This window comes from Notolabrus celidotus, chromosome 15 (assembly GCF_009762535.1).
Source record: "Notolabrus celidotus isolate fNotCel1 chromosome 15, fNotCel1.pri, whole genome shotgun sequence".
In the NCBI taxonomy this organism is placed as follows: Eukaryota; Metazoa; Chordata; class Actinopteri; order Labriformes; family Labridae; genus Notolabrus; species Notolabrus celidotus.
Window position 1 is genome coordinate 25,589,762 of NC_048286.1, and position 24,597 is coordinate 25,614,358.

The 24,597-nt window shown below is 40.2% G+C and overlaps 1 protein-coding gene across 2 annotated transcripts; it reads left to right on the forward strand.

Annotated features, from left to right (window-relative positions):
* Positions 1-158: 158 nt before the first annotated feature.
* LOC117827239 (phospholipid phosphatase 3-like) lies at positions 159-19,943 on the forward strand. 2 transcript variants are annotated; one of them, XM_034703774.1, is made up of 6 exons: positions 159-538; positions 9,020-9,174; positions 15,624-15,904; positions 15,998-16,055; positions 16,199-16,375; positions 17,977-19,943. In XM_034703774.1, exons 1-6 carry the CDS (start codon positions 400-402, stop codon positions 18,103-18,105), a joined length of 939 nt encoding a protein of 312 aa, XP_034559665.1. In that variant the 5' UTR covers positions 159-399; the 3' UTR covers positions 18,106-19,943. The 2 variants fall into 2 exon arrangements, with proteins under 2 accessions (XP_034559665.1, XP_034559664.1); XM_034703773.1 differs by lacking the exon at positions 9,020-9,174 and adding an exon at positions 10,906-11,063.
* Positions 19,944-24,597: the final 4,654 nt, after the last annotated feature.

Below are 24,597 nucleotides of genomic sequence, written 5' to 3' on the forward strand. Positions count from 1 at the left end.
TTCCCCCTGTTTTTTCCTTACCAATTTCGTGAGAATCCCCAACACCCAGAGGTGAGTGTGGGAAAGCCTGTGAAGGAGAGCTGGCATATGGCATTAATTGAGAGGGGAGGGGCCGGAGGTGTGGCTTTCTTGGAAGGCTGTCTTATGACTCTCCTGCCCCGGAGGAAAGGAGTAAAGGATGGTTAGAAGTTAGAAGAAAGCGAGATTGTTAGGAAGTAGTGGTTTGAAAGAGCTTATTCTCTTAACAGCAGACTAACAGGGACAGAGCTTAATGACTACTCCTTCTCAGGACTCCGTTTGTAAATTGAAGTAGATAGAAAAAGACAGTAAATGCAGCACCGCGAGAACTTGTAACAACTCTCTCATTCGCTTTGATTTGTACCTCACAACACGTTTTAAATGCAACGCTGTTTGATTTATGAGAAAAGTATGGCAGCCGAGACGAGGAACGGCGGGAGCTCACTGAACAACAATAACTGCAAAGACCACAGCCGGAGGAAGTTACTGGTCGGAGTGGATCTGTTCTGCTTGTTTTTAGGTAAGGAACATATTGTGTGAGAATAAACGTGCTCAATAACACGTTTACAGGAAGTTTCATACCAGTCAAACTGTGTTCTATGTACCTTTACATGACTTACACGGTAATTAACTTAATTAGGATGAGAAACTTTCTGTTTCAGTGGAATATTTTTTGTCAGAAATGCAACTTCAAGTTAAATAATGTATCAATAATGCACAAAGAACATCCGATCCAGTGACGATTCTGAAACCAAGTTACTTTCCTTGTTGTCGCTTTTTCCCTTTGTTGTCATCATTAGGGTCAGGGTCTCAGATAGGCTAAAATGTATCAATAAAAACATTAGTGGAAATATTTAACTTCATTTAGTCCAGGGGCGTCAAACTCATTTCAGTTCAGGGGCCACATACAGCCCAAATTGATCTGAAGTGGGTCGGACCAGTACAATCATAACATGATAACCTATAAAATAACAACTCTAAATGTTTCCCTTTGTTTTAGTGCAAAAATAAGTACAAGTACATTCTGAAAATGTTCATATTTAATTAACTATCTTTCTACAAAAACAGCTGTTGTATTTTTTGCCATGATGAGTCTCATAGTGGGTCAAATATTGTACTCTTTAAGCTCTGAAACCTGCTACAAACACAAAGGTTACCCATTCACCTGATACACAGTGTGTAATGTTTACTGCAAAAGAACAGATAGATTATAATAATGAAGAAGGTAAAGTTGATTATTTTGGACCCCTCAGCTCCAGCATGAACAGTTTGCTTGCTGGACAGTGTTGTGTGTCAGGGGTGTAGTGCTAGTGTTAGTAGTTAGTGGATCATCTTATAGTGCTCTAAAAAGTCTTTATGAATCTCAACCGGATTAAGCAAATAGCAAGTAATCTATTTTCTCAGTTTGAGAAAAAAAAAAGTGCTGTTCAGGTTCTGGTTCACTCTGTCAGCACTATGATTTTATGTGACCCCCAGAGGACAAATTTAAAATAGTAGTAACTTTTATTGAAAAATTGCAGTTAATGTCTTCTCTGTAATTTTTTCACTTTGCAAAGTTGTTCCGCGGGCCAGATTGGAACCTCTGGCGGGCCGGTTTTGGCCCGCGGGCCGCATGTTTGACAGCCCTGATTTAGGCCCTGCATTACACCTTTTGAGTGAGCACAAATTCAATAGAGAAAATGTGAAATTTGACCTTTCATGTAAAATAAAGACACATAAGCTAGCTACTGTAGTGTTACAAATTTACATTTTAATCACAAATCATTAGAAAAGAAAAAAATGGTTTCGTTCCTGGAATGAATAGCAAAAGCAATTTTATTTATAAAGCACATTTCATTACAGGTAAGCTCAATGTGCTTTACATTGAGAATAAAAACAAAGAAAAATAATAAAACTATAGAAAAACAATAGATGCACCCAACATACATCACACACAGCAATCAAACAAAGAGAAAATGTTGCCAATCAATCATCATATTTTTCATACACTCTTGAAAACAATTGCATTTTGAGTTTTGTTTTAAAAGTAGAGACAGTTGTGATGGGCCTTAGGTCAGCAGGTAGTTTATTCCAGAGAGAAGAACCACAGTAGCTAAAGCCCCCTTCACCAGACTTTGATCTGTCTCTGGGTACATTTAAAAGTCTTCCACCTGCTGACCTAAGGGTCTGGATCGGGTTATACACTGAATGAAATACCTTACATATACCCGAGGTTAACTGGCTTACCATCACTAAAATGAAACAATTAAGGCAACACTATCTACTGCCACCAATGATTGCCAAATTATTTTCAGATATCTGTCAACAGAGTCAGCATTAGTGGGTCATTTGTGATATTTAACCTCTGGGTATGTGATAACAATAAGCAAACAGCCCCGAGTTTAAAAACTTGCCATACACAACTATAGCCTACACTTTTAGTTGCAACAGCTGTCGGCAAAAAAATCACATTAATTCAGCAAGTGGAAGTCAGCCCCACCAAAATAAAATAGTGCGGGTAAAGAGGAAGCTAATAAATTCTCCTTCAGGGATATATATTTCTCTGGTCTCCACCCACACCTGTACTGTAGCTCTGCTTGCTTTGACTCATTATATTTTCCAGAAAGGCTCGCATTCCTCACCAGCAGGAATTCTCTTGAACTCAACCATAGACTGATCTCAACATCTGGCATCAAACATGTGTATGTGTGTATGTGTGTGTGTGTGTGTGTGTGTGTGGAGTAATTAAGGCTGGTGGTGAAAAGGTCAGACTTGAGTGTGTTCATGTTCATCAGCACAGGTCCTGTGAAGCTCTGCAGCTGTTAACACAGAGTTCAGGTTGTTTTTGTGGGCGAAACCATGTTTTTAAGCCAAAATCTCATTAAAAGAGTGTTCCCATCTTTAACCCTTGACCAATCAATAATTTGACTCATTTTTTTTGTCATATTGAAATATGTTTCAATTACGGTGTTCTGTGCAACATTGGTTTAAGACCAGCATTGCAGACAGCCAAGCAGGGTTCAGCTCAAAAATAAAACTGTTGCAACAGGATGGGAAAGCACCAGCCATTGTTTAGCAATTCAATGAAACAGCTACAGTTTAAGCAATGTTTCAATGACAAGCTATACTTAGTTTAGTCTAGTTTTTTGTCTCAATGGAGGGTAAATTCCCATGATATGCTTTGTATGTAGTCTTCCCACATAGAAGGTTGTCAGCAAACCAGCAGTGTTTTTGTGCCTTCAGATGTGGTGTAACACAAGCAACCACAAGGAGGAAATGGAGGGCTGGTACTTGTAAACACCACTCCTCCACTCTCTCACAGTGATTGCAGTTCTCGTATTACGGCATCCCGAGTTACATCGCGCAGTGATCCCAGTGGACCATCAGTACCAGGAAAGATAACATTAGTCAGTACCCACATTTAGAGCTGAGTGGAACTGGATCATGACCCGTAATGCCCAGAAAAGTTAAACAGCTGCCAGGTCATTGTTTAGTGTTCGTCTGTTTGTTCCCGTTAGTGAGTTTCTTTGTTAACTAATTAATTAATTAAATTGGTTTGTTTGTTGAACCTCTCGTGAGGTGTTAAGGTTCAGTTTCCATTAAGCCCCAGCAGGTGGCTTTCATGTTTTCCAGCTAATCACCTTAAGCGTTTCTATGTGTGGTTGGCCTGGTTCAAGACTGGGTCAAAGGTGGTTTATCAGTTTATGTTTCGCCTTTGTTTCCAAGTTTTGTGATACAGGAGACCATGTAGACAGCTACAGTTAAATGGTCAGTTCACAGAAATAATAATTTAAAAAAATGTAATGTAAAGTGATTTTAAAGATGTCTCAAATATTTCAGCAAACAGAAAGAGAAACTAAAAGAACCTACATTTTTGGTAGGGATGCATCGAAAATTTTCGCCCGAAAATGTCTGATATGTTCAATTAGATCCTTGATTTTAGTGAGGTTAGTACACAGTCATAGCCATAAATGTAATGGTAGGGGAGACCGGGGACAGTTGTAACATTTTTGACATTTTTGTCTATAACTTTAAGCTCTTTTAACCCAACGTGTTCAAACTGCTATACAAACTAGCTGCAACTAAACCGAGCATGTGCAGAGTGAATCAGGTGATTCCTAACTTGTTCCTGATTGGAGCAAGTGCAAGTGTTACAACTGACCCGTGGTACAATTGTCCCCGGTCTCCCTACTAATAATTGGCATAATAGTTTATTTTGGTGTTTTGGTTTTGGTTTTGGCCAAGAATTTTCAATTCAGTGCCTCCCTAATTTTTGGTTTCATGCATTTATTTGGTTTACTTAAACAAATACATTTTAGGAGTTTCGAGTGCTTAGAGAAGTTTACGTGTCACTATAATTCAGCCTATTAAAGAAATTGAAACAACATTAAAATTTGAGGATTAAAAGAAGTTATTAAACATAAAAGATTTTAGGATTTGGTCCAATTTCAAGCACTGAAAGTAGTCAGAGTGGCTGCTTGAGCTTTAAGGGTAGTAGAAGAAAGATAATTTATTTAACAGCCAGAAGGGACCCCAAGATTTATTTTTCAGTTTCTAGTTTCAGTTTTAATCTCAGGCTACAAAAAATCAGCTCCAAGACAATAGCAAAGTTTCAATTTAAGGAACAGTTGGAACAGTTGGAACAGGAATGACATCTGTAGTTGGGTATGTTCTGAGCGACTGATTTCCTTGTCTTTTAAAATAAATGTAAATTCAACCTAACCAAACAAACCAATCAGTTTGCTGAGTGTGGCTAACACTAGCAGAGCTAGCACCACGAGCCTTCAGAACTTGTTGCAGGTTAGTGTCATAATGCGGTTTGGCAGTATCAAAATACGAGCTACAGGAGGCCATCTGTCATCTGTGCTTGTTTATATCTGGGTAGTAGAGCACTATAGCATTATGGCAGAAGCCATTATTAAAATGGAGCTACCGCTTTAGCTGGTGGTGGGTGTCTGGGCTCTTCATGTTTTTACATGAAGTAAAACTTGTTTGAGGTTTTGCATGCACTTCATGTGACCGTGTTGTGCATGACTTATTTCTGTTTGAATGCACACATGTTGCAGGTGCTTGTGAATAATAAATGAAGTGTAAAAATCAAGAGAATGAAGCCATTTTAGCCACAAGAAACATGAGGCAAACGCAACCCAAGCAGGCACATCCGGTATTCCCTCCAAGGTGGTGCTATAAAATAAGTTGTGCAGCAGGCCAAAGACAGACAGACACATACAGACAGCATGTGTAGGGGTGCTACAAGTAAAAACAACTGCATCTGTGTATACACCACAACCACCTCAGACATGTATACAGCTCTACACTGGACACCGAGAGATCCCTGCAAGTGGAAAATGTGCGTCTGTTTGCTTTAATAGTCACACTCAGTGTTTTGGCATACGCCTCCAAACTATGGTGGGGGATTTAATTCAGCGTGAGGCTTATACTTTGATTCTAGTTTCCACAAACTGCAGCTACATGGAAACGCCGGCTCTGAACTGGGGCAAAGGCGAACGGGCAGAGTGTAGGAAATTCTAACAAGTGTGTGTCTTAATGATAAGTTTTCTCTTAGTTTTTTTTGATGTGAGAAAGTTCAGGGCTGAGAAAGTCATCAGTAACAGTGTTTGTTTGTTTTCAGTCTGAGCTCTCTGGCTGATTGGAAAGAAAACGTCTACAGGGCAGAGCTGAACAGAAAACACCTGAGGATGACATTAGAAACCGAAAACATGGGAGGGGGAAAAAAATCAATTTAGTTTGTTTTTTGTTGTCTTTGGGTTGATGGTGAGCTAATCCAAAAGACATACCCATGCCTGCTGACTGGTGTTGTTGTTGGCAGGAGCAACCCACCTCCCTTTCCTCCTCCTCCCCCTCCTCCTACTCACCCCCTGCCTGTTAAAAGCGGGAAAAGAGGAAGAGGGTAGGAGGGGAAAATCCTAGCATGCAATGCTGATGCTGCAGTGTTGAGGCGGATGGAAGGGGTCAGAAGACTGAGCAGAGAAAACACAAGTAGTCTGGAAAAGAGATCTAGACAGGGTCTTGTTGAGATAGTTTCATATTCCCTTCTTTGTAATCAAAAGTTTGAACCCAAGCAGGTCCTCATAAGCTGTGGACACTTTATTTAATCAAATCATCCACTAGGGCTGTACACATTTAGTCAAGTAAATAATTAATTGGACAACATCGCACTTGATAGTTGATTAAACAAATGATTAATATTTTATTATTGTAGGAAATCGTAGCTCAGTTTAATGGCTACTACCGTAATGTTATGGTACTCTACCAACCGGATGTAAACAAGCACAGATAGCATCTTGCAGCAAGGCGTGGTTCAGCAGTATTTTGGGCAAGAGAATGAAGATTACGTTTTTAGTGAGGTTAAACCAAGCGACAGCCTCCGGTCTCAAAATAATAAGCCCATGCGGAAGTGTTATAAACTGCAATTCATCGAGTGTCTGCTTGAGGCTGGCTGCAGAAACACCAGAAACCACATACACACCAATTAAAACAAAGACGATCTTTGCAGCATTAATAAACATGTTTACTGCCTGGTTCAAAAAACGGCTTGAAGATATTAAAATTACGAGTTTTTGCCCAAATAAGGACATGACTGACTTGAACCCTGGTCGGGAACACATAGCTGTTGGCTAGGAGGCTCAAACCCTGCCCCTTTACTTCACAATGCCTGGTTGATTTCCGCCTTTCCAATATGGCTGCTGCTGTCAATTGGCTTCAAAACAGCACTCAGGAACAGATGGGTGACGTCACGGATAATACGTCCATATTTTATACAGTCTATGGGTTAAACTGACATATAACCAGCAACTAGCACAGGCATGGGGATATGACCTGCAAGGCAGACTACTGGCTGGTGGTGCTAGCACCGTTAATGTTAGCCACACTTGACAAACCAATTTGACACTGTTCACATGCCGTCTGTGATCCAGCGTCTAGCCATGATTAATAAATTAGGCTCAAATTTCAATTTTTTTCTTAGTTTTAGACTAGTTGTTTTGTCACAATTTAAACTTCACTTGAAACGATCTGGGGCCTCACAGTTTACCTCCCCAATGTCCCTGACCATTAGCCTCTGCCGTCCACCTTCAAGGATTCTTGTCCAAGGAAAGTTGTCTTTTTTTATAGTCAAGTGGATATTTTTCATAGTTTTTATGACATTTTTTTGAGCTTATCATTCTTTTTTTTTTGTTTAAAGAAATCCTATTTATTTTTTGGGGGAGGGAAAGGGGTTAACGCCTTTTATTTAGAGGATAGGGGAGTCGCCTAGACGTGTCGCAAAGGGCCATGGGTCAGGCCGCCCACTTCAAGGACAATAGCTGTCATGAACTGCCGAACTAAACCAAGTCCTTTCTTACAGTTTCTAGATAAATCCCTTTAGTTGTAATTCAAGAAAAAAAGTACTCTAAAAGACAGGCTGACTGGCTTTTGCAAAATTCTGACTATTTTTCACACTTTGATGCCATTCCATTTAAGTTATAAATGTACAAATAGTCAGTGGATCAATCAGTTTTGAAAGTAACATTCTTGTAGCTCAGTCACCTGGTCTGTGAAAGTGTTTAAAGGTGTAAATAGACGTCAGCAGGACTCTGGGTTTTTCACATCCAGTACTTTCAGCCATGTTTTCCCTCTTTCTGTTTTTCAAGGCGTTCTTGTTTTGGGAAGGTCTGTGTGGTTCTGTTCACGGCCAGGCTAAGCTAACAAAAGAGATCAGACTCTCAGGATTCAGCACACTTTCAAGTTCTGTATATTTTTACAGTCCATGCAGACATACAGCTCTGCTCTTTCTCTCACCATCAGATTTGTGTTGGCTTTGATCTGATCCTGGCCTGATATTTGTTTGAAGAGCGAGAGTCAGAATCAGAAAGTTAATAATGTGAGTCCTGCTGAATGTGGAGGGAAACCCTGTGTCCTGCAGCTCCCATCAGGCAGCAGAGCCGTGTCTGTAACCCGAGCTAAACCCAGCTGGACCTTCAAAGGGCATGGTCAGCTGTGTGTGCGTGTGTGTGCGTGTGGACGTCTGGATTCAGAGGGGGGTTGAGGGGATCAGCAACTGAAGCATGTGTTGACATTTGGTTTGAGAAATCAAGTCCCCCCACCCCGCCACAGCCGTCCCTTCATCGGCAGCTCTCTCAGCACTGACCTCTACACCCCGGTGCTTTTTGGCTTTTGAGACAGAGGAAGAGAGCGCGTGAGGGAGACGGAGCGCTCATGTTTGTTTTGCTTTGTGTCGGCAGATCGCAGATTTTATTCAAAGGGTGACTTGAAAGCTCCATCATCAGTTAAGCGCTGCTTTGAAGTGATTCTGAAAGTGTGTTTTTCCTAAATTCTGTCAGAGATTTGAGGCCTCTCCTGGGTACCACGTCCACACTCAAATTTCAAAGCCCTCCCTTGGAGCCTTTGGTAAATGGGGGAAACTGAGCTGTCCTCTTTGGCTTGCATCTTGGTAACACCCACTCTGTGTTTGTTGTCTGGAGATAAATAAGATCTTTTTGCCACTTTAAGTGGCGAAAGACACTAAATTGATCAGACGCAGACACCCCCTGAAGGCATCTTAAAGTGGGCCTTTTAAAGTGCACTTAAAAGCCTCTGCAGACAGAAAGGAAGGCGCTGATAGTGCTTCTGTTTTTTTTTCTTGTCAGTAAGTAGCAATGGTTTATCTTAAGAATATGCCACATCCACCCTTTTAGTGCTAACTCAGTCTGTCTGAGCTAAGTTAAAGCATAAAAAACCACTTAAGTCTAAATCAGGAGAGAAGCTCTGATTTTGGCAATCATTTCTACAAATTGTTGTTTTTATTTTGGCTCATTTTCTCATGACAGCATTAGTGTCTGTTTAGAAAATACAACTTTATTATATGTCCTCGGGGAGGTTTTAAGCTGTTCGTTTTACTGTGAGGTTTCTCTCTGTGCCTTCATGTGCTTTGTCTTCCTCTTCATGATTTCTATTGATGCAGCTGTCTCTATCTTTATATGAATATCTGTCTGACCTCTTCATGTGTTGCCCATCCATACAGTGTTGCTTGTTGCCGTGTTTTTGCACAAGTCTCCCTTCCCGCCTTACCAGAGAGGATTCTTCTGCAATGACAACAGCATCAAGCTGACGTATAAGAACAGCACAGTGTCCAACACGGTGCTCACAGCTGTGGGCGTCACTTTACCTGTGGTCTCAGTAAGTCCTGTTGCGGTACTGCAAGAGAACCAGAGAGCATATGTTGGGACGGACTCAATACATCCAATGGTTGACGCCTCAAAAAGACATGATGGGTTGAATAAACTAGTTTTACTGTTAATCATTTTCCAAAGCAACTGTTTGTTATTGCAAACATTCAAACTGATTTCAAAATGTGGAGTGATTAGTTTTTATCTATTTCACTACGGAGATAAAAGTTAATGAATAGAAAAAATAAACATAATTAAATAAAAATAAACATAATTTTAATGTCTGAAAGTTCACTCTTCACCAGTGGTGTACTTCAAGATAAAGTTGGTGCACACAAACACAACTTTACTATTTGCTTGATAACGAAGCAAATCCAAATTAAGTTAATTATATAAACACTCATTTTTCTTACTTGTAAAATTGAAAAATACTAAAAAGTCTGAAGATGTGAAGAAACTTGATGGAAACTTTCCAATGAATCCTAAAAGAAGCTGCCACAGCCGATCAAAAACAGAGCTAAATAATAATAATAATAATAATAATAATAATAATAATACATTTTATTTAGAAGCGCCTTTCTAAACACTCAAGGTCACTTTACAGACAGAATAAAACACAATAAATAAAAACAATGTGATAAAATCAATAAAAACAAGCAGAGTAACACCAAGTTAAGTTAAATGACACATTGTCTAATATAAGAGCATTCCTATGCTAGCTTTAACACTAGCAAAGCAATTCGAAGTTCAAGCAGAGGCTCTTTGGAGCATGGGGAGGGTTTTCAGGGAATTATGTGCAAAGCAAATCCAAGATGAAATCCTGAAGTCCCTGTGATGAATTTTTAGCTGGTTACAAAACATCCTAAAACTAATTCTGATATCTCTATGTAATTTAAAAAAGCAAAGGAGACCATTAAAAACAGGATGGATCATCTCTTTATTATTATCTTTAATGCCTGTAACCACTGCCTCAGGGTTAGGTGTCAGACAAAGTGAGTTTCAGGACGTTGCCACAACAGCCTTTGTTTACTTTTTCCATAGCAAAGATTTACAGTGAGCGATACTGAGTCATTGAATGGTAAAAGATGGCAGGATGAGCTTTGTCATCAGTCAACATAACTTTTAAATATGCTGTAAAGGATCAGCCTAGAGGTAGGAGGCAGAGTATTGTCTAGGGTTGCACAAATTGATGCAGTCCAAAAGTCACTCACAGGAGCTTTAATGACGGTCAATAAATTTCAATTTTTGAAAAAGTTGCAGCTGAATTGTAGAAGCTGTTTAAAATCCCTGTAATTTAATTTTTTTCTGGATAAACTGGTTTTGATAAAACTTAAAATTTTTCTTTTGCATAAAAAATATCTCCATCTGTTTGATGGTGAAATTTATGGAAGCCATGGCAGCTTGAAAGGGCGCTTCAGATATATAATTGTGGTTCGCTTTGGAAAATGTTCAGCAGTAGGTACGGCCCCCAAAAAGATGGCCCTTAGAAAGTTCAGCCCTCAAGACCCCACTTAAACCGAAACCTCGAACAAATCTGTAGTCATTAAGTCTCGATTGGTTCCAGCTAACAACCTCCTCAGGTGGATTGATCCAGTCCCAGATGTTCCCTGGTTGCCTCTCGCGTGTACCTGCAACCTCTGTTATTTGCATATCATTAACCCAGCACCTCCATCTCTCTCTCCCTCACCCACCCCCACCACCCTTCTTTCTCTCTATGCCGCTCACTGCTTCTTCACACTAGCCGGCCTGCCTTTCTTGGTCATTGAGACCAGCGCTGTTCAGCCTTACCGTAGAGGGTTTTACTGCGACGATGAGTCCATCAAGTACCCGGCCAAAAATGGAGATACCATTAGCGACGGTGTGCTTAGCGCTGCTGGCATTCTTATCACCATCCTGTCTGTAAGTCACCTCACTCTGATCACTAATGTCATCATCACTTCATTTGTTTCAGCAGCCTTCACCACTACTCGCTGCACCCACTGACTCCTTAATCTAGGTGTTTCATCGTGTACTTGTGATACTAGCCACACTTTAACAACTCATAACATGGTAATGATGTGAAGATTTTAAACTGTTTATCTGATGACATTTACAGCAGGTGTTCATGTTTTTCTCCAGCCAACTCACATTAGCCTACAGACACACATGTGCACACTCCATCAGAGGACATTATATGACAGAGGGCTCATTGTAGATGTAAACTGAGATTATCTTGCATGATTAGTGATTCCACATCTCTCCACACCTGTGTTCTTGTTGGCTTGTACACATTCTAGATTTAAAAGAAAACCAGCAACAAGGCTTATCTTTGAGAGTCCTAGATTACTCCAGTGATTAGAGCACCTTAGCATTGAGTAGTTTATTTCAATCTCCTTGGAGAAAAGAGTGGGGATGTATCTCAAATCTGAAAAGTAGACCATTTCCTTTCCTCTACTTTAACTCCAATTCATTTTTCTCCCTATGACACTGTTCAAAGGTGCAGTCATAACTCAGTCTGCTATAAACTGATGTTTTTTCAAGTGTGATTCCATTGTGTATCTGCAGCACCGATAAATGGTTACATATTATCTTTAACTCAACACAGATCATTTCAACCTGAAAGATTCTTCCTTTATGTGATATGTAATAACATTTATCTTTGTTGAAGATCTGTCTGCACATCTACCAAATCGGTGTGTCAAAACATAACACAGCCCTACATCTTGATATTGGTACCAAAACTGGATCCACTCTTCAGGAAGAAAAAGTATTGACCTGCATATCAAAGTTTTTTCCCTTGAAATAAATCTGAAAACATGTTATCATCTTATAATCAGATTTAGCTATTAAATGCAAATATTCACAACAGTGGACAGCACCACTTATCTGTAAAGCTCATGACTGAGGCCATATATCACTCACAACCACAGTGCCAGGAGGATGAACGATGGAGAGGCACAGTGATCGTCCAGAACAAAGAGGCTCAGAAGTCGGTCAAATGAACCAACAACGGAGTTGGAGTTAAACCGTCTTGCACCCCCATATTTCTACCCTAGCACAGAAGAGACAAACTATCCTCTTTTTGTACTTATTAATGGTTGCACAGAATGCATCAGTTGAAAGAAGAAGATGAAGAAAGTGGTTATTGTGCGCAGAGTAATCTGTATTGATAGGATTTATTTAATAGTAAAATCTTGACAAATAGAGGATCATGCTTATCATTTATCACAGGATTTTCTTGTCCTCTAAGGCCACCGTCACTCTAATGTCGTGAGGGGTGACCAAGGGAACGTTTGAAACTAGAATCAGGCCTCAAGATATCGCTAGATATTCCCATTTCTACGCACTGTGCCTTTAATCACAACAAAACTAAGTAGAAACCAACAAGCTCATAACTAGAAAATACTCATTAGAAATTAAAAGCTCAAGCTCTCACATGGAGCCCAAAGTGCTTCACAGAATAACAGAGAGACAGAAAACTACAGCAATGTTAAAATTATAAAAGGCATGATAATAAATAAAATACTTAAAAATAAAATAAAATCAATACAGTCAAATTAATAAAATAAGTAATAGTGGAAGGAAAAGTTAAAATTAAGGTAGCGTTAACAAGATCAGATGAATGCAAGAAATAGATAAATAAATAAATAATTAAATAAGATAAATAAATGTTAAAGCGATGATTAAAATAACAATGATTAAAATAATAATTGCAATAATAATGCAGTCCAGGGCTTAAAATAAATTACTCCAAATTAAATGCTAGAATAAAAAGGTAAGTTTTACGTTTACTTAAGCTATCTAGCAAACCAACAACTACAGCATTAGAATTGCTTGTTAGAACTTAGCAGTCTTATATTATTAGCAATTACAGTTCCTACTTAGCAAATGCATATATGTTAGCATCTTATTAGCAGACTGCAAGCTACTGTAACACCGTAATGACAATGGGCTACCATTATTACAAAGAAATTGCTTGTTACATGCTAGCAGCTATTTATCTACCAACTAGCTACATCTATGGAATGCTAGTATCACTTGGGTAACTGCTAACAACCAAGTAGCTACGATAGAAATTATATTTGTAACCCCTTAACTGTTTAACAGCCAAATACCTGCAATGTATGAGGTGACTGAAACACTTCAGCAAATTATAAACTTCTAGTGAGAAAATAAAAATACTGTTACATTACCTACATGTCTAAAACTGCCGAGTGATAGGTGATAAGTTAGCAAAAGGCAAGCAAAACAGCAGACCCGCCTAATAATACTCTGTAGTTGCTCTGTGGTGAAACTCGGCACTGCCAAAGCATTCGCAGTTGTCACCCAGCAGAACCTCCGGGGAAAAGATGCCTTGCCTCATGGCACAGATTCTCCATCATCTCTCCCTGTAGCCTGTAGTGCCCTCCCCTTGGAGAGCAGACTATACTATGGGCTTCAGGCCACAAGGGTTTTCATGGTGAGAAGAGTTGTAGCCCCGTGTAATTATGGTTGACGCAATGGTTGTTCGGTTAAATACTGTAATTGGCAGGGTGGAATTGTGGTGACGGCCCCAAACAAGACATCTTTGCCAGATATATCACTTTCCCCTAAAAAAGATGTGACTGTACAGTCCATCTCTCCGTCCTTGGAGCAACTCCATCCAACCTTTGTGTTTCCTGAAACACTGGAAACACCAACCCTGGGTCATGTAGTGCTCCATTCCCACTGAGTAGATCTAAGAAACGTAACAGGGCACATCATTTTGATTTATTCAGATCTCTTCTGAGAAGAAATGAAAGCACCGCGGAGCTACTTTTGGAATACAAAACATTTGGCATGAGTCACAAATCAGTTTATCACCCCCCATGATTATCTCTTGAGGTTTCAGTGCAACAGCAACATACTCTGCAACTCCGATTCATTTATTCGTTCACACAGTTGAATCTTTCACACATGGGGGAACCAGATGTGTGTTCTCCCACTTCCCTCTTTCCCATGAAAGCAGCTGGGCTTTATCGAGCTGGCTCTAAAGGCCTGGATGGTGGAAACAACACACTCTATCAGCTTGTTAAATCTCCTTAAAGGCTATCCCTGAGCAGAGAGTGTTTCCCAGAATGAGACTTATTTCTGCGCCCCACGAAAGAATGTCTGATGAAACGGAGATACTAACATGAAAACAGCCAGACATCCCATGTGAAACCGGAGCTGTTTCAGGAGAGACAGCTGGAGCGCTGAAAAACAAACGTGCCCCCGACGTGCGCCTGGTGGAGTCTGGCCACCAAAATCAGACACGTCGCCTAGCTCAGCGTTTCTGCTGATTAGAACCAGCGGTGCCTCCCCCACTCCCTCTCTACTCTCCCTCCCTTAGTCCTCATTCCTCCTCTCACCTTTCCCTTTCTTCTTCTTTTTCCTTCTCTCCTCCTTTACATTCTTGTTTTATCTTACAACTCATTTTTTTTCACACACTCCTTTTTCATTCTCTCCCCTTTTATTACTACTCTGACACTCCTCTTAATTTCTCCCCCACGCTCTTGTTCTGACTCCTCTTCCACACTTTCATTTGCTGGAAGACAACAGGAGATGAAGGGGGTTGGGGAGGCGTTCTTTGAGCTTGAACAGCTGTTGTGAGTTATGGCTGTCCAGCTCCCCCCAAAGTGCGCCTTACGCGTCAATTGTCGGTTTCAGACTGTGGTTTATTTACACTCTTACTGAAAACTATACATGGCGGACAGTTTGAGTTGCCTCCCACGTCGACTCACTGTTTTCTCTCTGAAGGAAAATAGCACAGATGATCACATTTAACTATAAAGTGGGAATTTTCAAACCACTGTAGGGGAATTCTATTATAAGTTTCATAATTACATTTTGAGTCTGAAAAGGCTATTTTGATCTCATTCATAACTTAAAGGCAGACATCTCCTGAACCCAGTCTCAGATGTCCAGCCTCTGATGAATCAAACACTTTGATGCACATTTCCAATAATTCCCAAAGAGCTTAGCGCTGTCCCTCTGTGACGTTAAGCAAGAGCTTGAAAGCTCTTTGATGAACTATTTCAGGCTTTGAATACATACAGTCTATAATTGTACAGCGCTGTAGACTTTGATCAAGGGAATCACACTGAGAAAAATCTGCATTCACAGTTTAAAGTGTTATAATGGAGAAAAAAATGATGACGCAGAGTGTCAGAATTTTGAAAACAGACCTCATAATAACACAACAATTAGGTTTTTATTCTAATGCTCAAATTTCTGGCAGAACACCCGGTGGTGTATTAAATTACATGTGAAATATGAGCCTCACACTTAAACGACTAACAATCTTTTCCATCCAAGAAACATGATTTATAAGAGCTGTCCCACTCCAAATCAAATATTTGGCTCCCTCGGCATTAACACATTTTCACTGGTTACTCTGGAGACGTTAATTTATGTGTTTTGGAATGAAGGTGGACATGGGGACTTGGACTTGACATTACCATCTCTCTTCTGTTCCTTCAGATCATCATTGGGGAGAGCTACAGGATCTACTATCTGAACGAGGGATCCAAGTCTTTCGTAGGGAACCCCTACATCTCCGCTCTCTACAAGCAGGTGGGCGTGTTCATCTTCGGATGTGCCATCAGTCAGTCCTTCACGGACATCGCCAAGGTGTCAGTGGGCCGTATGCGCCCTCACTTCCTGGATGTGTGCAAACCTGACTTCTCTACCATCAACTGCTCCCTGGGGTACATCACTGATTACCAGTGTCAGGGGCCAGAGAGCAAAGTCCAGGAGGCCAGGTAATTTGCAAAGAAGAAAAATAAGAAATAAATGATGAGGTAAAAATGAAAGCTGTTTTATAATGATCCTTTATTGTCCTCTATTCTCCTCAGGAAGTCTTTCTTCTCTGGACACGCATCATTCTCCATGTACACCATGCTTTACCTGGTGGTGAGTTACTGAACAGTTTAAACACTCACAAATATTCTGTTGTACCATGAACTTCAACACACCGTTTGAAAGACAAATACCCCTTCTTATAAATAATAAGATGTTTGTTTCTGTAGCTTATCACTACTTTGTGCCTTTTACAGTTTTACCTGCAGTCTCGTTTCACCTGGCATGGAGCCCGCCTGCTGCGCCCCCTGACCCAGTTCACCCTCATCATGATGTCATTCTACACTGGCCTGTCCCGTGTCTCTGATCACAAACACCACCCCACTGATGTCCTAGCAGGTTTTGTTCAGGGAGCCCTGGTGGCCTACTGCATTGTGAGTTCTTCCAAAATGAATTAACATGATTTTATGTAAATAAGATCATAAGTCGTTAAGCTGTTGGTTATTCCCAAACTCAAATTAATCCCATGTTATAATGTGTCTCAAAATGAGAGTTATTACAGACAAAAAAATAGCAAAGCAGCTCCATAAAAATTGTAGGTTTTTGACATAAAAATGCTGAACAACTGCGCTTTTCAGTTAATCAATTTGGTAGCATCTTTTCATCAAGTGGAGTCAACATTAAGAGTTTCTGGTACATGTCTCTGAAGGTTCTCAGTCATCCAGATCATGGTTATTCAAAGCTTGGTCCAGAAAAAACAACTGGACTTAGAGGAAATTCTTGGGGACCCATTCACCCCTCCTCTGAAAAGTTTCTTCTTCTTTAACCACACTGGAGAACAGAGCCAGAAAAAAAGCCTCTCAGGGTTGTATGCTAATGATATCACATGCGGTCGTTAGCAGACGCATTGAGTCATGTGAGTTGTCAAACCTGCATTATTTGTTGAAGATAAGGGGTGTCTTAAGCTTCATATACAGTAGATGGCTTCCTTGACACCTCTTTCAAACCAACAGTCTTCTCAGAAGAGGTGTCAAGGAATACCCTCTATGTGAAGCTACAACCTCCCCTTAACAGAGATGGTGGCTTAAACCTAAATCACTTATCTCCAACACATAATGCAGCTTTGAACTCTATCCAAACAAGTAAGGCCACACTCACACCAGGGATCATGTGACCCAAACGACCCACAAATTACAGAAGACCTGAACGACTCTCAGGAACTAGGTCATATTATTAGCATACTGACGACTCTTAGATGCTTATATTTGCTAGCTCCGTCCACCAGTCTGTTTAGAATTGAAGAAGCCTTTCAGAGGAGACGTGAAACAGCTTCAAGAATTTCTACATTGTCTAGTTTCCTTCAAGTTTTGAGGTTTTACTTACAGCTAAGGCAATAAATAATAGGACACAGTGATGGACACTTTGAGGACATACGTGAATGAGTGATGAAGTCTCAGTGTTTGAAACTGGTAGTTTGAATTCACCTGAATATGAATGTCTTTGTTTGTAAAAACAGGCTTGATCCATTTACTATAAATGTCCGAAAGGATAGTGAAAGGGCGCAGATTTTTGACTGATGTGAAGTATAGGCAAAATGACCCAAATGTCCACATTCCATTGATAAAAATGTTTAATGACAGCTATATGAATTGTTAGGGTCAACAGATTCTACAAAAAAAGTTACAGTTACATATTTTGTAAAGAGAATATATGTAAATGGGAAAAGAAAAGGACCCAATACAAAACCTTGAGGAACACCATTTTTAATATGTAAAGGAAATGAAGTGTAATTATCATAAATGACACGAAACTATGGGAACAAAGAAAGTACATGTAAACACAGCACATGAAAACATTCTTCATTCAAGCTAGCTTCAGTGAGAATAGGCTAGTGCAATGTAGCTATACATAGATTTATTAAATCCCCCTTTTTACTACGTTTGTTACAGGTCACATGTTGATAGTGAGTCAATTTTCAAATCTACCTCTGCTCCCAACACTAATTTTAATTTCTCTTTCTTTATTCCCTCTCCAGGTATTCTTTGTCTCTGATTTGTTCAAGCTCAAAGGTAGACGTTCTACCATAATTCCCACCCCTGTGAAAAAAGACCTTGTTCCTCCTGCAGACATCAGAGAGCGGAGCAACCATCTCATCATAGCATAGAGAAGACTGCAAACTGACTGTACATAATCCTGACCTGTGCCATTTTAAATCACTACTACAGCCACTGGTCGATACTGGATGACATGAACTCCGACAAACCTGGATAATGCAGACAAATATGATGTCTTGAACATTTCAGAGGACAGGAAGAGGCGACGGAAAACAGTCGAGTAAGCTCTGCTCTCTCCATGGAATTTTTCATCTTTTCCTCGTGTCTCTTTGGACATTTTCATGTGGAAAAAAAAGAGAGAGGGGAAAGGAGAGAGAGAGAGAGCACCAGGGATATTTGTTCCTCCTCTGTTTGGAAGATTACTGGAGACTCTCCTCTGTCAAGACCTTTTCATGGACAAAAGACTGAAATCAAACAAAACTGAGAAAGGGCAGCTGTAAACACGGCTGTGTGTGGCTTTTGTGCCTTCTCCCCTCAGCTGCATCCAGCATGGGACTTAATTACGACGAAAAAACAAGCTCCTTGATTTCACGAAGGATTTTTGTTTGGTTTTATTACAAACATAAGAATTGTACAGTATGTGATTTATAGCACTATTTTAGCTAAGCTCAGTACTGTTTGTCACCACTTGAATGACCTGAAGTGAAGCTTTGAAAAGCTTTGTAACACTTTGTATGCTTTTTATTATGTCCATAATGTAGTGTTCCTTAGAAGGCGCACATAAGTTACAGTAGGTGGAAAGTACGGCGAGCGTGTATGTGTTGGATGTGGGCCTCTTTCTGCTGGCTAGGACGAGCCCCCACTGAGCCATTTAATGAAATGACTGTCTGTTACATGTACCAGACGGGTGCTCACGGGTGTTAGGTCAGAGTGTGTGAGAGTGGATGTGTGTTCTCTACGTATACTCCTGTGTGTGTCTGTGTGTGTGGGTGAGGCTTTTCTGTGAGCATGCCAGTGTGTATTAATGTCATGTCTATATATTTCAGTGTTTATAGCCTACAAGTGTGCCTCTCTTCAGCCAGGGAACAGGCACCTGCTCCAACAGACACATGTAACTAGAGAAAGAGACACTGTGGAAACAGAGCATCACACACAATACTCTTACTTTACTGTCATGAATCATTGTTATAAACTCTATGCTGCACAAGCATAAAGGTATAGTTTCATATAAAGAGAGGGAACTACTGGAGTTGTGGATATTTATGGAAGCTTTCAGTATTAAAGCACAAGCAAAAAGATAAACACTTCATTATTTTGGCACATTGTACTGGCTGAATATTTTATCAAGTCCTATAAAAGTATAATATGGCTGAAATGAGGCTCTACTTTGTTATAGATACAACTCATCACTTTGAATTTTGAAATAATCATGATGCAGATATGTTTGCATCATCAGCAAACAACACAATCTTTTAACCACTTACTAAAAACATCATCCTAACTCAGTTAAGAGTGACTGAGACAGACTTTGATCTGACACTTGTATAGGAATTCGTTTTTTTCTATATATACATGCCTTGTAAATCTACTCTGCACAGCAATGGAAAATTCTTCATGCTGCCATATGTTGTACAATCCTGTATCAGTGTATATAAACAATATATATCTTATGAAGAAACTCCCACTATGACTTGTGTTGAGACCTGTGTAAATGTAAAAACATGCTGCTTTAAAGAGGCAACACTTGGCAATGTCCTCCGGTAAAGTCGACAACTTGTGAATACGAAGTTTTATGAAAAACAAAGCTCTCACAGCAGATGGCTTCAGTACATTTTTATTAAAAAAAATGCTTTTCAATATTTTTGTAATGTCTTGTGAAATTTTGTACAATGAAACAGTAAGATGTATCAAAGATAAAATGTCTTTAATAAAGCACAAAAGATCAAGAGCAGCGTACTTGCGATGTTTATTTCATTCTCTGCGTCAAACGTGAGTAAGGTTCTTTGAATTTGGACTATTTTCAGTAGCTGGCCAACTTTGCGTGTGATGGAGAGATCTGGGCGTGGGGCAATAGTAGACTTCCATGCTCGGCTTCCTGTGGGGAAATAGTGTACATTCCAGGCTTTAACCCCTCTCCCCAATGGCTCTCTGGAATAATATAGACTCCACACAGACAGCATGCCAGAGAGGCAAAGCACATTCACATATGAGAATGCTTAGAAGCTGTATAATTACCCTGAAATTCTTTGTGTTATCCTTGTAGACCAGTTAGTCTCCACGCAGAACCTGAATGAACCATATTTATCTTTGGACCATGTGCAGGTTGTGCTGTGAATCTCAAAGCTGTCTTTCTGTGCCAGCAGAGCACGAGCTAAGTTTTAGGTCAGTGTGTTCACATATTATCCTAAGCTCATTGATTTCACTTTAGGTCAGGCACATTGCCCAGCAGTTTAGAGCTGATTACTCTGATAATCTGAGAAATGTGTTTGTTTTTACTGCCACGCCACACTATTGTGTTGTAGACGTCTTGTGTTATGACTACAAATAAATTACTCTTTGTTGTGTGTTAAATGGGCTCAAGACTACACCCTTAAGTGGGAGCTCTGGGGTATCTTTTTGGGGGTTTTGCCAAGCTGTCAACATGGCTCCAGGGATTTCAGTGTCACTTCACCTTTGAGGTCCAAACAAATTTATCTCAGGAGCAATTTGAAGGATTTTCTTAACCCTCCTGTTATGTTGCGGGTCAAATTGACCCTTTTTAAAGTTTAAAAAATAAATTAAAAAATAATTTTTCGCTATGAAATTTCTTCTGCTTGGCTTAATTAGCAACCCCCCACCCTTCATGTTTATATCACATAGATACTGGTTGTGGGTCAGTTTGACCCTGCAGTCAAAGTGGAGGCTAAAAGGGGTCAGAAGTGTCGAATACTATATGTTTCTTTGCAACTGTGTTTATAAAAAACTCGAGTGAGTTATCCTTATTGAACCATGATCTGTGTGAATTAAAGAGCACAATTGCACTAGATATTGATTTAAATGGTTTGTAATGGAGATAATAATGAGATTAAAAAATGTTTATTGGGATTTTTTGGGTTCTGACACTTTTGGATCATTAAATGTGCCCCAGGTCAAGTTGACCCAGGAACATTATCACTGTCCTTCAGAAACGAACATAACAGGAGGGTTAATATTATTCATGGTCCTCCTAGGATAAACCCTTGTGACCATAGTGACCACCTAGCTTTGTTTTTTTGTTTTTTGTTTTTAGCAAAATTATACTATTTCCACTTATTTTTAAACTGAACTGAACTAGCATGAAAGTTAACCATAGACTGTATAAATAATGAACGTAGTATCCGTGATGTCACCCAGCTGTTCCTGAGCGCTGTTTTGAAGCCGTTCGACGGCGGCAGCCATATTGGAAATGCGGAACTCAACCAGGCATAGTGTGACGTATAGAGGCGGAGTTTGAGCCTCCTAGCCAACATCTATGTGTTCCTGTGCGGGAGTCAAGCCAGTCATGTCCTTATTTGGGCAAAAACTCATAATCTTAATATCTTCTGAACTGTCGCGTTACAAAAAAGTTCACCCCCCGTACAGTGTGTGCCGATAGAGAGATTAGCTACGTAGAGCCAAGCCGTTTTTTGAACCAGGCTGTAAACATGTTTATTTCTGCTGCAAATATCGTCTTTTTTTAATTGGTGTGTTTCCGGTGTTTCTGCAGCCAGCCTCAAGCGGATTCTCGATGAATTGCAGTTTATAACACTTCCACATGGGCTTCATAGTTTGAGACCGGAGGTTGCCGCTTGAAGTTAACAAATATCCACCATGGTCCCCAGTGGATGAACCCAAAATACTCTCATGACCCTCTGATAGACAGTATTTATCTTGCACCACCAGCAGGCAAAGGTTTGCATTTAACTGTTAAAATAATTCAACTTTACTGCATGAGTTTTAACAATGTTTGTAGGAATATTCATGGTACCCTGATAACACTTTTTTTTTAACATATATTTTTGGGCATTTTCACCTTTATTGGATAGGACAGCTGATGAAAGACAGGGAATGTGGGGAGGAGAGAGAGGGGGAGGACATGTAGCGAATGGTCGAGGCCAGGAGTCGAACTACGACTGCTGCGACAAGGACTACAGCTTCTGTATATGGGGTGCACATTTAAATCACCAGGCCAACTCCATGCCCCAAGCATAACTTTTAAGGTATAGCTCATATATTTGAAGTGAAATTGCATCCAAAGAGTGACTCACGATTTTGAAGCAGTTTCCTTGTGTTATGACCACAACAAAATCACTTTTTCCTGTTTCTTGATTGGGTACAAGACAACACCCAACAGGGCGTGTGCCAGATTCTTGTTTTTTGCCAAACTATCGTCATGGCTTCAGGGGATTTAACATCACTTCGCCCCCAAGGTCCAAACTTAAATATGTCAACAACTACTGCATGGATTGCCAAAAAACTCAACCCCTTGTGACTTTGGTAACTGCTTAGCTTTTTCCCAAGTACAACATTTTGTTTTATGTGAAGTTTCTGAATTATTGAATGTTTTGCATCAGCACTGTGAAATATTTCACCATGAATTACAAGCTTATGGAGAACTTTTCACACATTTGTGGTCCCCAGTGGTAGTTCTGGATATCTACCATAACGCTGACATTTGTGTTTATGAGTCAATCATTCCTGTGTCCAAGAGTGACACAGTTTCCTTGTATCATGAACACTACTGAATGATTTTTACCAAGACTGTTGACTGGGTACAAAACAGCTTCCTTTCTTGTATATGTTAGGTATTTACCCTTATGGCATCTTGCCATTATAATCTCTTTATGCCTCTTTTTATTCTCAAACCAATTCTGGAGCAAATTTGATCAGAGAGTTCAAATTATGGTGTAACATATCTGTCTCCAAACATGGTAGTGCATTTAGGTCCACGAGTTTGGCTGTCTCTGTTCAACGAATGACCAGGTCCATCGCCAAAAGATTAACATGGTGTTAATCTCTGTGAACTGATCCTGACCTACTCCATTAGACCATCAGTGGTGCCAGATTTTCTCAAAGATACCTTCAGCTGTAATTGAATGTGATTGAGGCAACATGCAGAGTATATTTTTAGTTATCACCAGACCGACACATGGCACAATTCTTTTTTGCATGTCTTCAGCTGGAGCCATTTTTCTTGTTTGGTTTCAAAGAGGCTTTTTTTTTTTTGATCAGCCACGCTTAGCAATCTAATATTGGAATCCTTTTCATGTGGCTTGGAAGAAAAAAAATGCTGTTGTGTTTTCCCACCACTGTTTAACCCTTATTACTCGTGAAGTAATTACTCTGTGCTTTACAAATACTTCTCATGAACTCTGTGGCTATGTTGATGTTCCTTCCATTTCTTGTAATCCACAAGAAATAAACACAATTTAACCAACATCCCCTCTTGCACCAAGATTGTTGTCAGTAGCGACTGTAAACACTTCAACTGATGCATTTTCCCATCACACACACACACATAAACACACATCAGACTGATTTAGTTGTTTTTATAGTTGTGTTTTTACATTATGAGAGCTGTTTTTGGCTCGGCTTGTTCGAGATGTAATGAAAAGTAGCAACAACCACTTCTCATCTTTGTAAATGATCATTCAAGCTAAAGAGGAGTCTGACCTGGTGCGATCTTCTGGACGGGCTGTACTAGAGAAAGTTTGGCCAGTCTTCTCTCTCAGTCAAACTGAAGCATGTCACACAGTCTGACGCCACATGACATTATTGGCAGTCTTTGCTGAGGTCATTTGTCCTCTCCCTGACAGATGGAGGGATGCAGCGAGGAAGCGGCACACCCTCCAAATGCCCTGCCTGATAAGTGACCTCATTAGGGCTCCACTGGGCATGTTTTTTCTTATTCACAGAACACCACGATGATGGCTGGCCTTCCCAGGAGACTTCGGCTTTTGAGCCGTGCCAAGCTCTCGTACTTTTGGAGAGTTTTTCTCTTCTTGGCTCATGGTGCATGATTAGTTTTCAGGACTGACTTTATCAGTCTGGAGCACAGATACACAAGAATATGCCACATCTTTAAATCCCTCTGCACTAGTTGTTTACAAGGACATTCATTGCTTGTACCAGTTCTGTTTGAATGGACTGAAACAAAAGCAAGGCGAAGACAGCAGGCCTGAAAACTCTTATGTAAGTCTCCTTTATCTGCCCCTCACTCATCCACACACAATACAAGCAAACGCCTCTCTTAAAAATCCACTCGAAACCATAATGTTAGCCATAATATGTTGTGTCCGTGCCCAGAAGCCCTTTTTCTTGGATGACTTAGAGTTCCAGTGCTGCAGCTGTAACTAATTCTCTCTCTCACTCTTTCTTCTCTCTTCTCTCTCTCTTCATCCTCCCCTGTGTCTGGAGAATGTAAACATCAAGAGGGAGGCCAATTCTCTGCCATCACAACCTTTCTTGCAGCTGATATGGAGACAGGGCTACACTGACCGGGCCTCCGAGCCAGAAACAGTTTCATGTACACACTGGGTAGAGAGTGATTATGGTCTGGATTGTTACGACCTCACATTTTGCTCATATTTAACCCAATCCAGGCA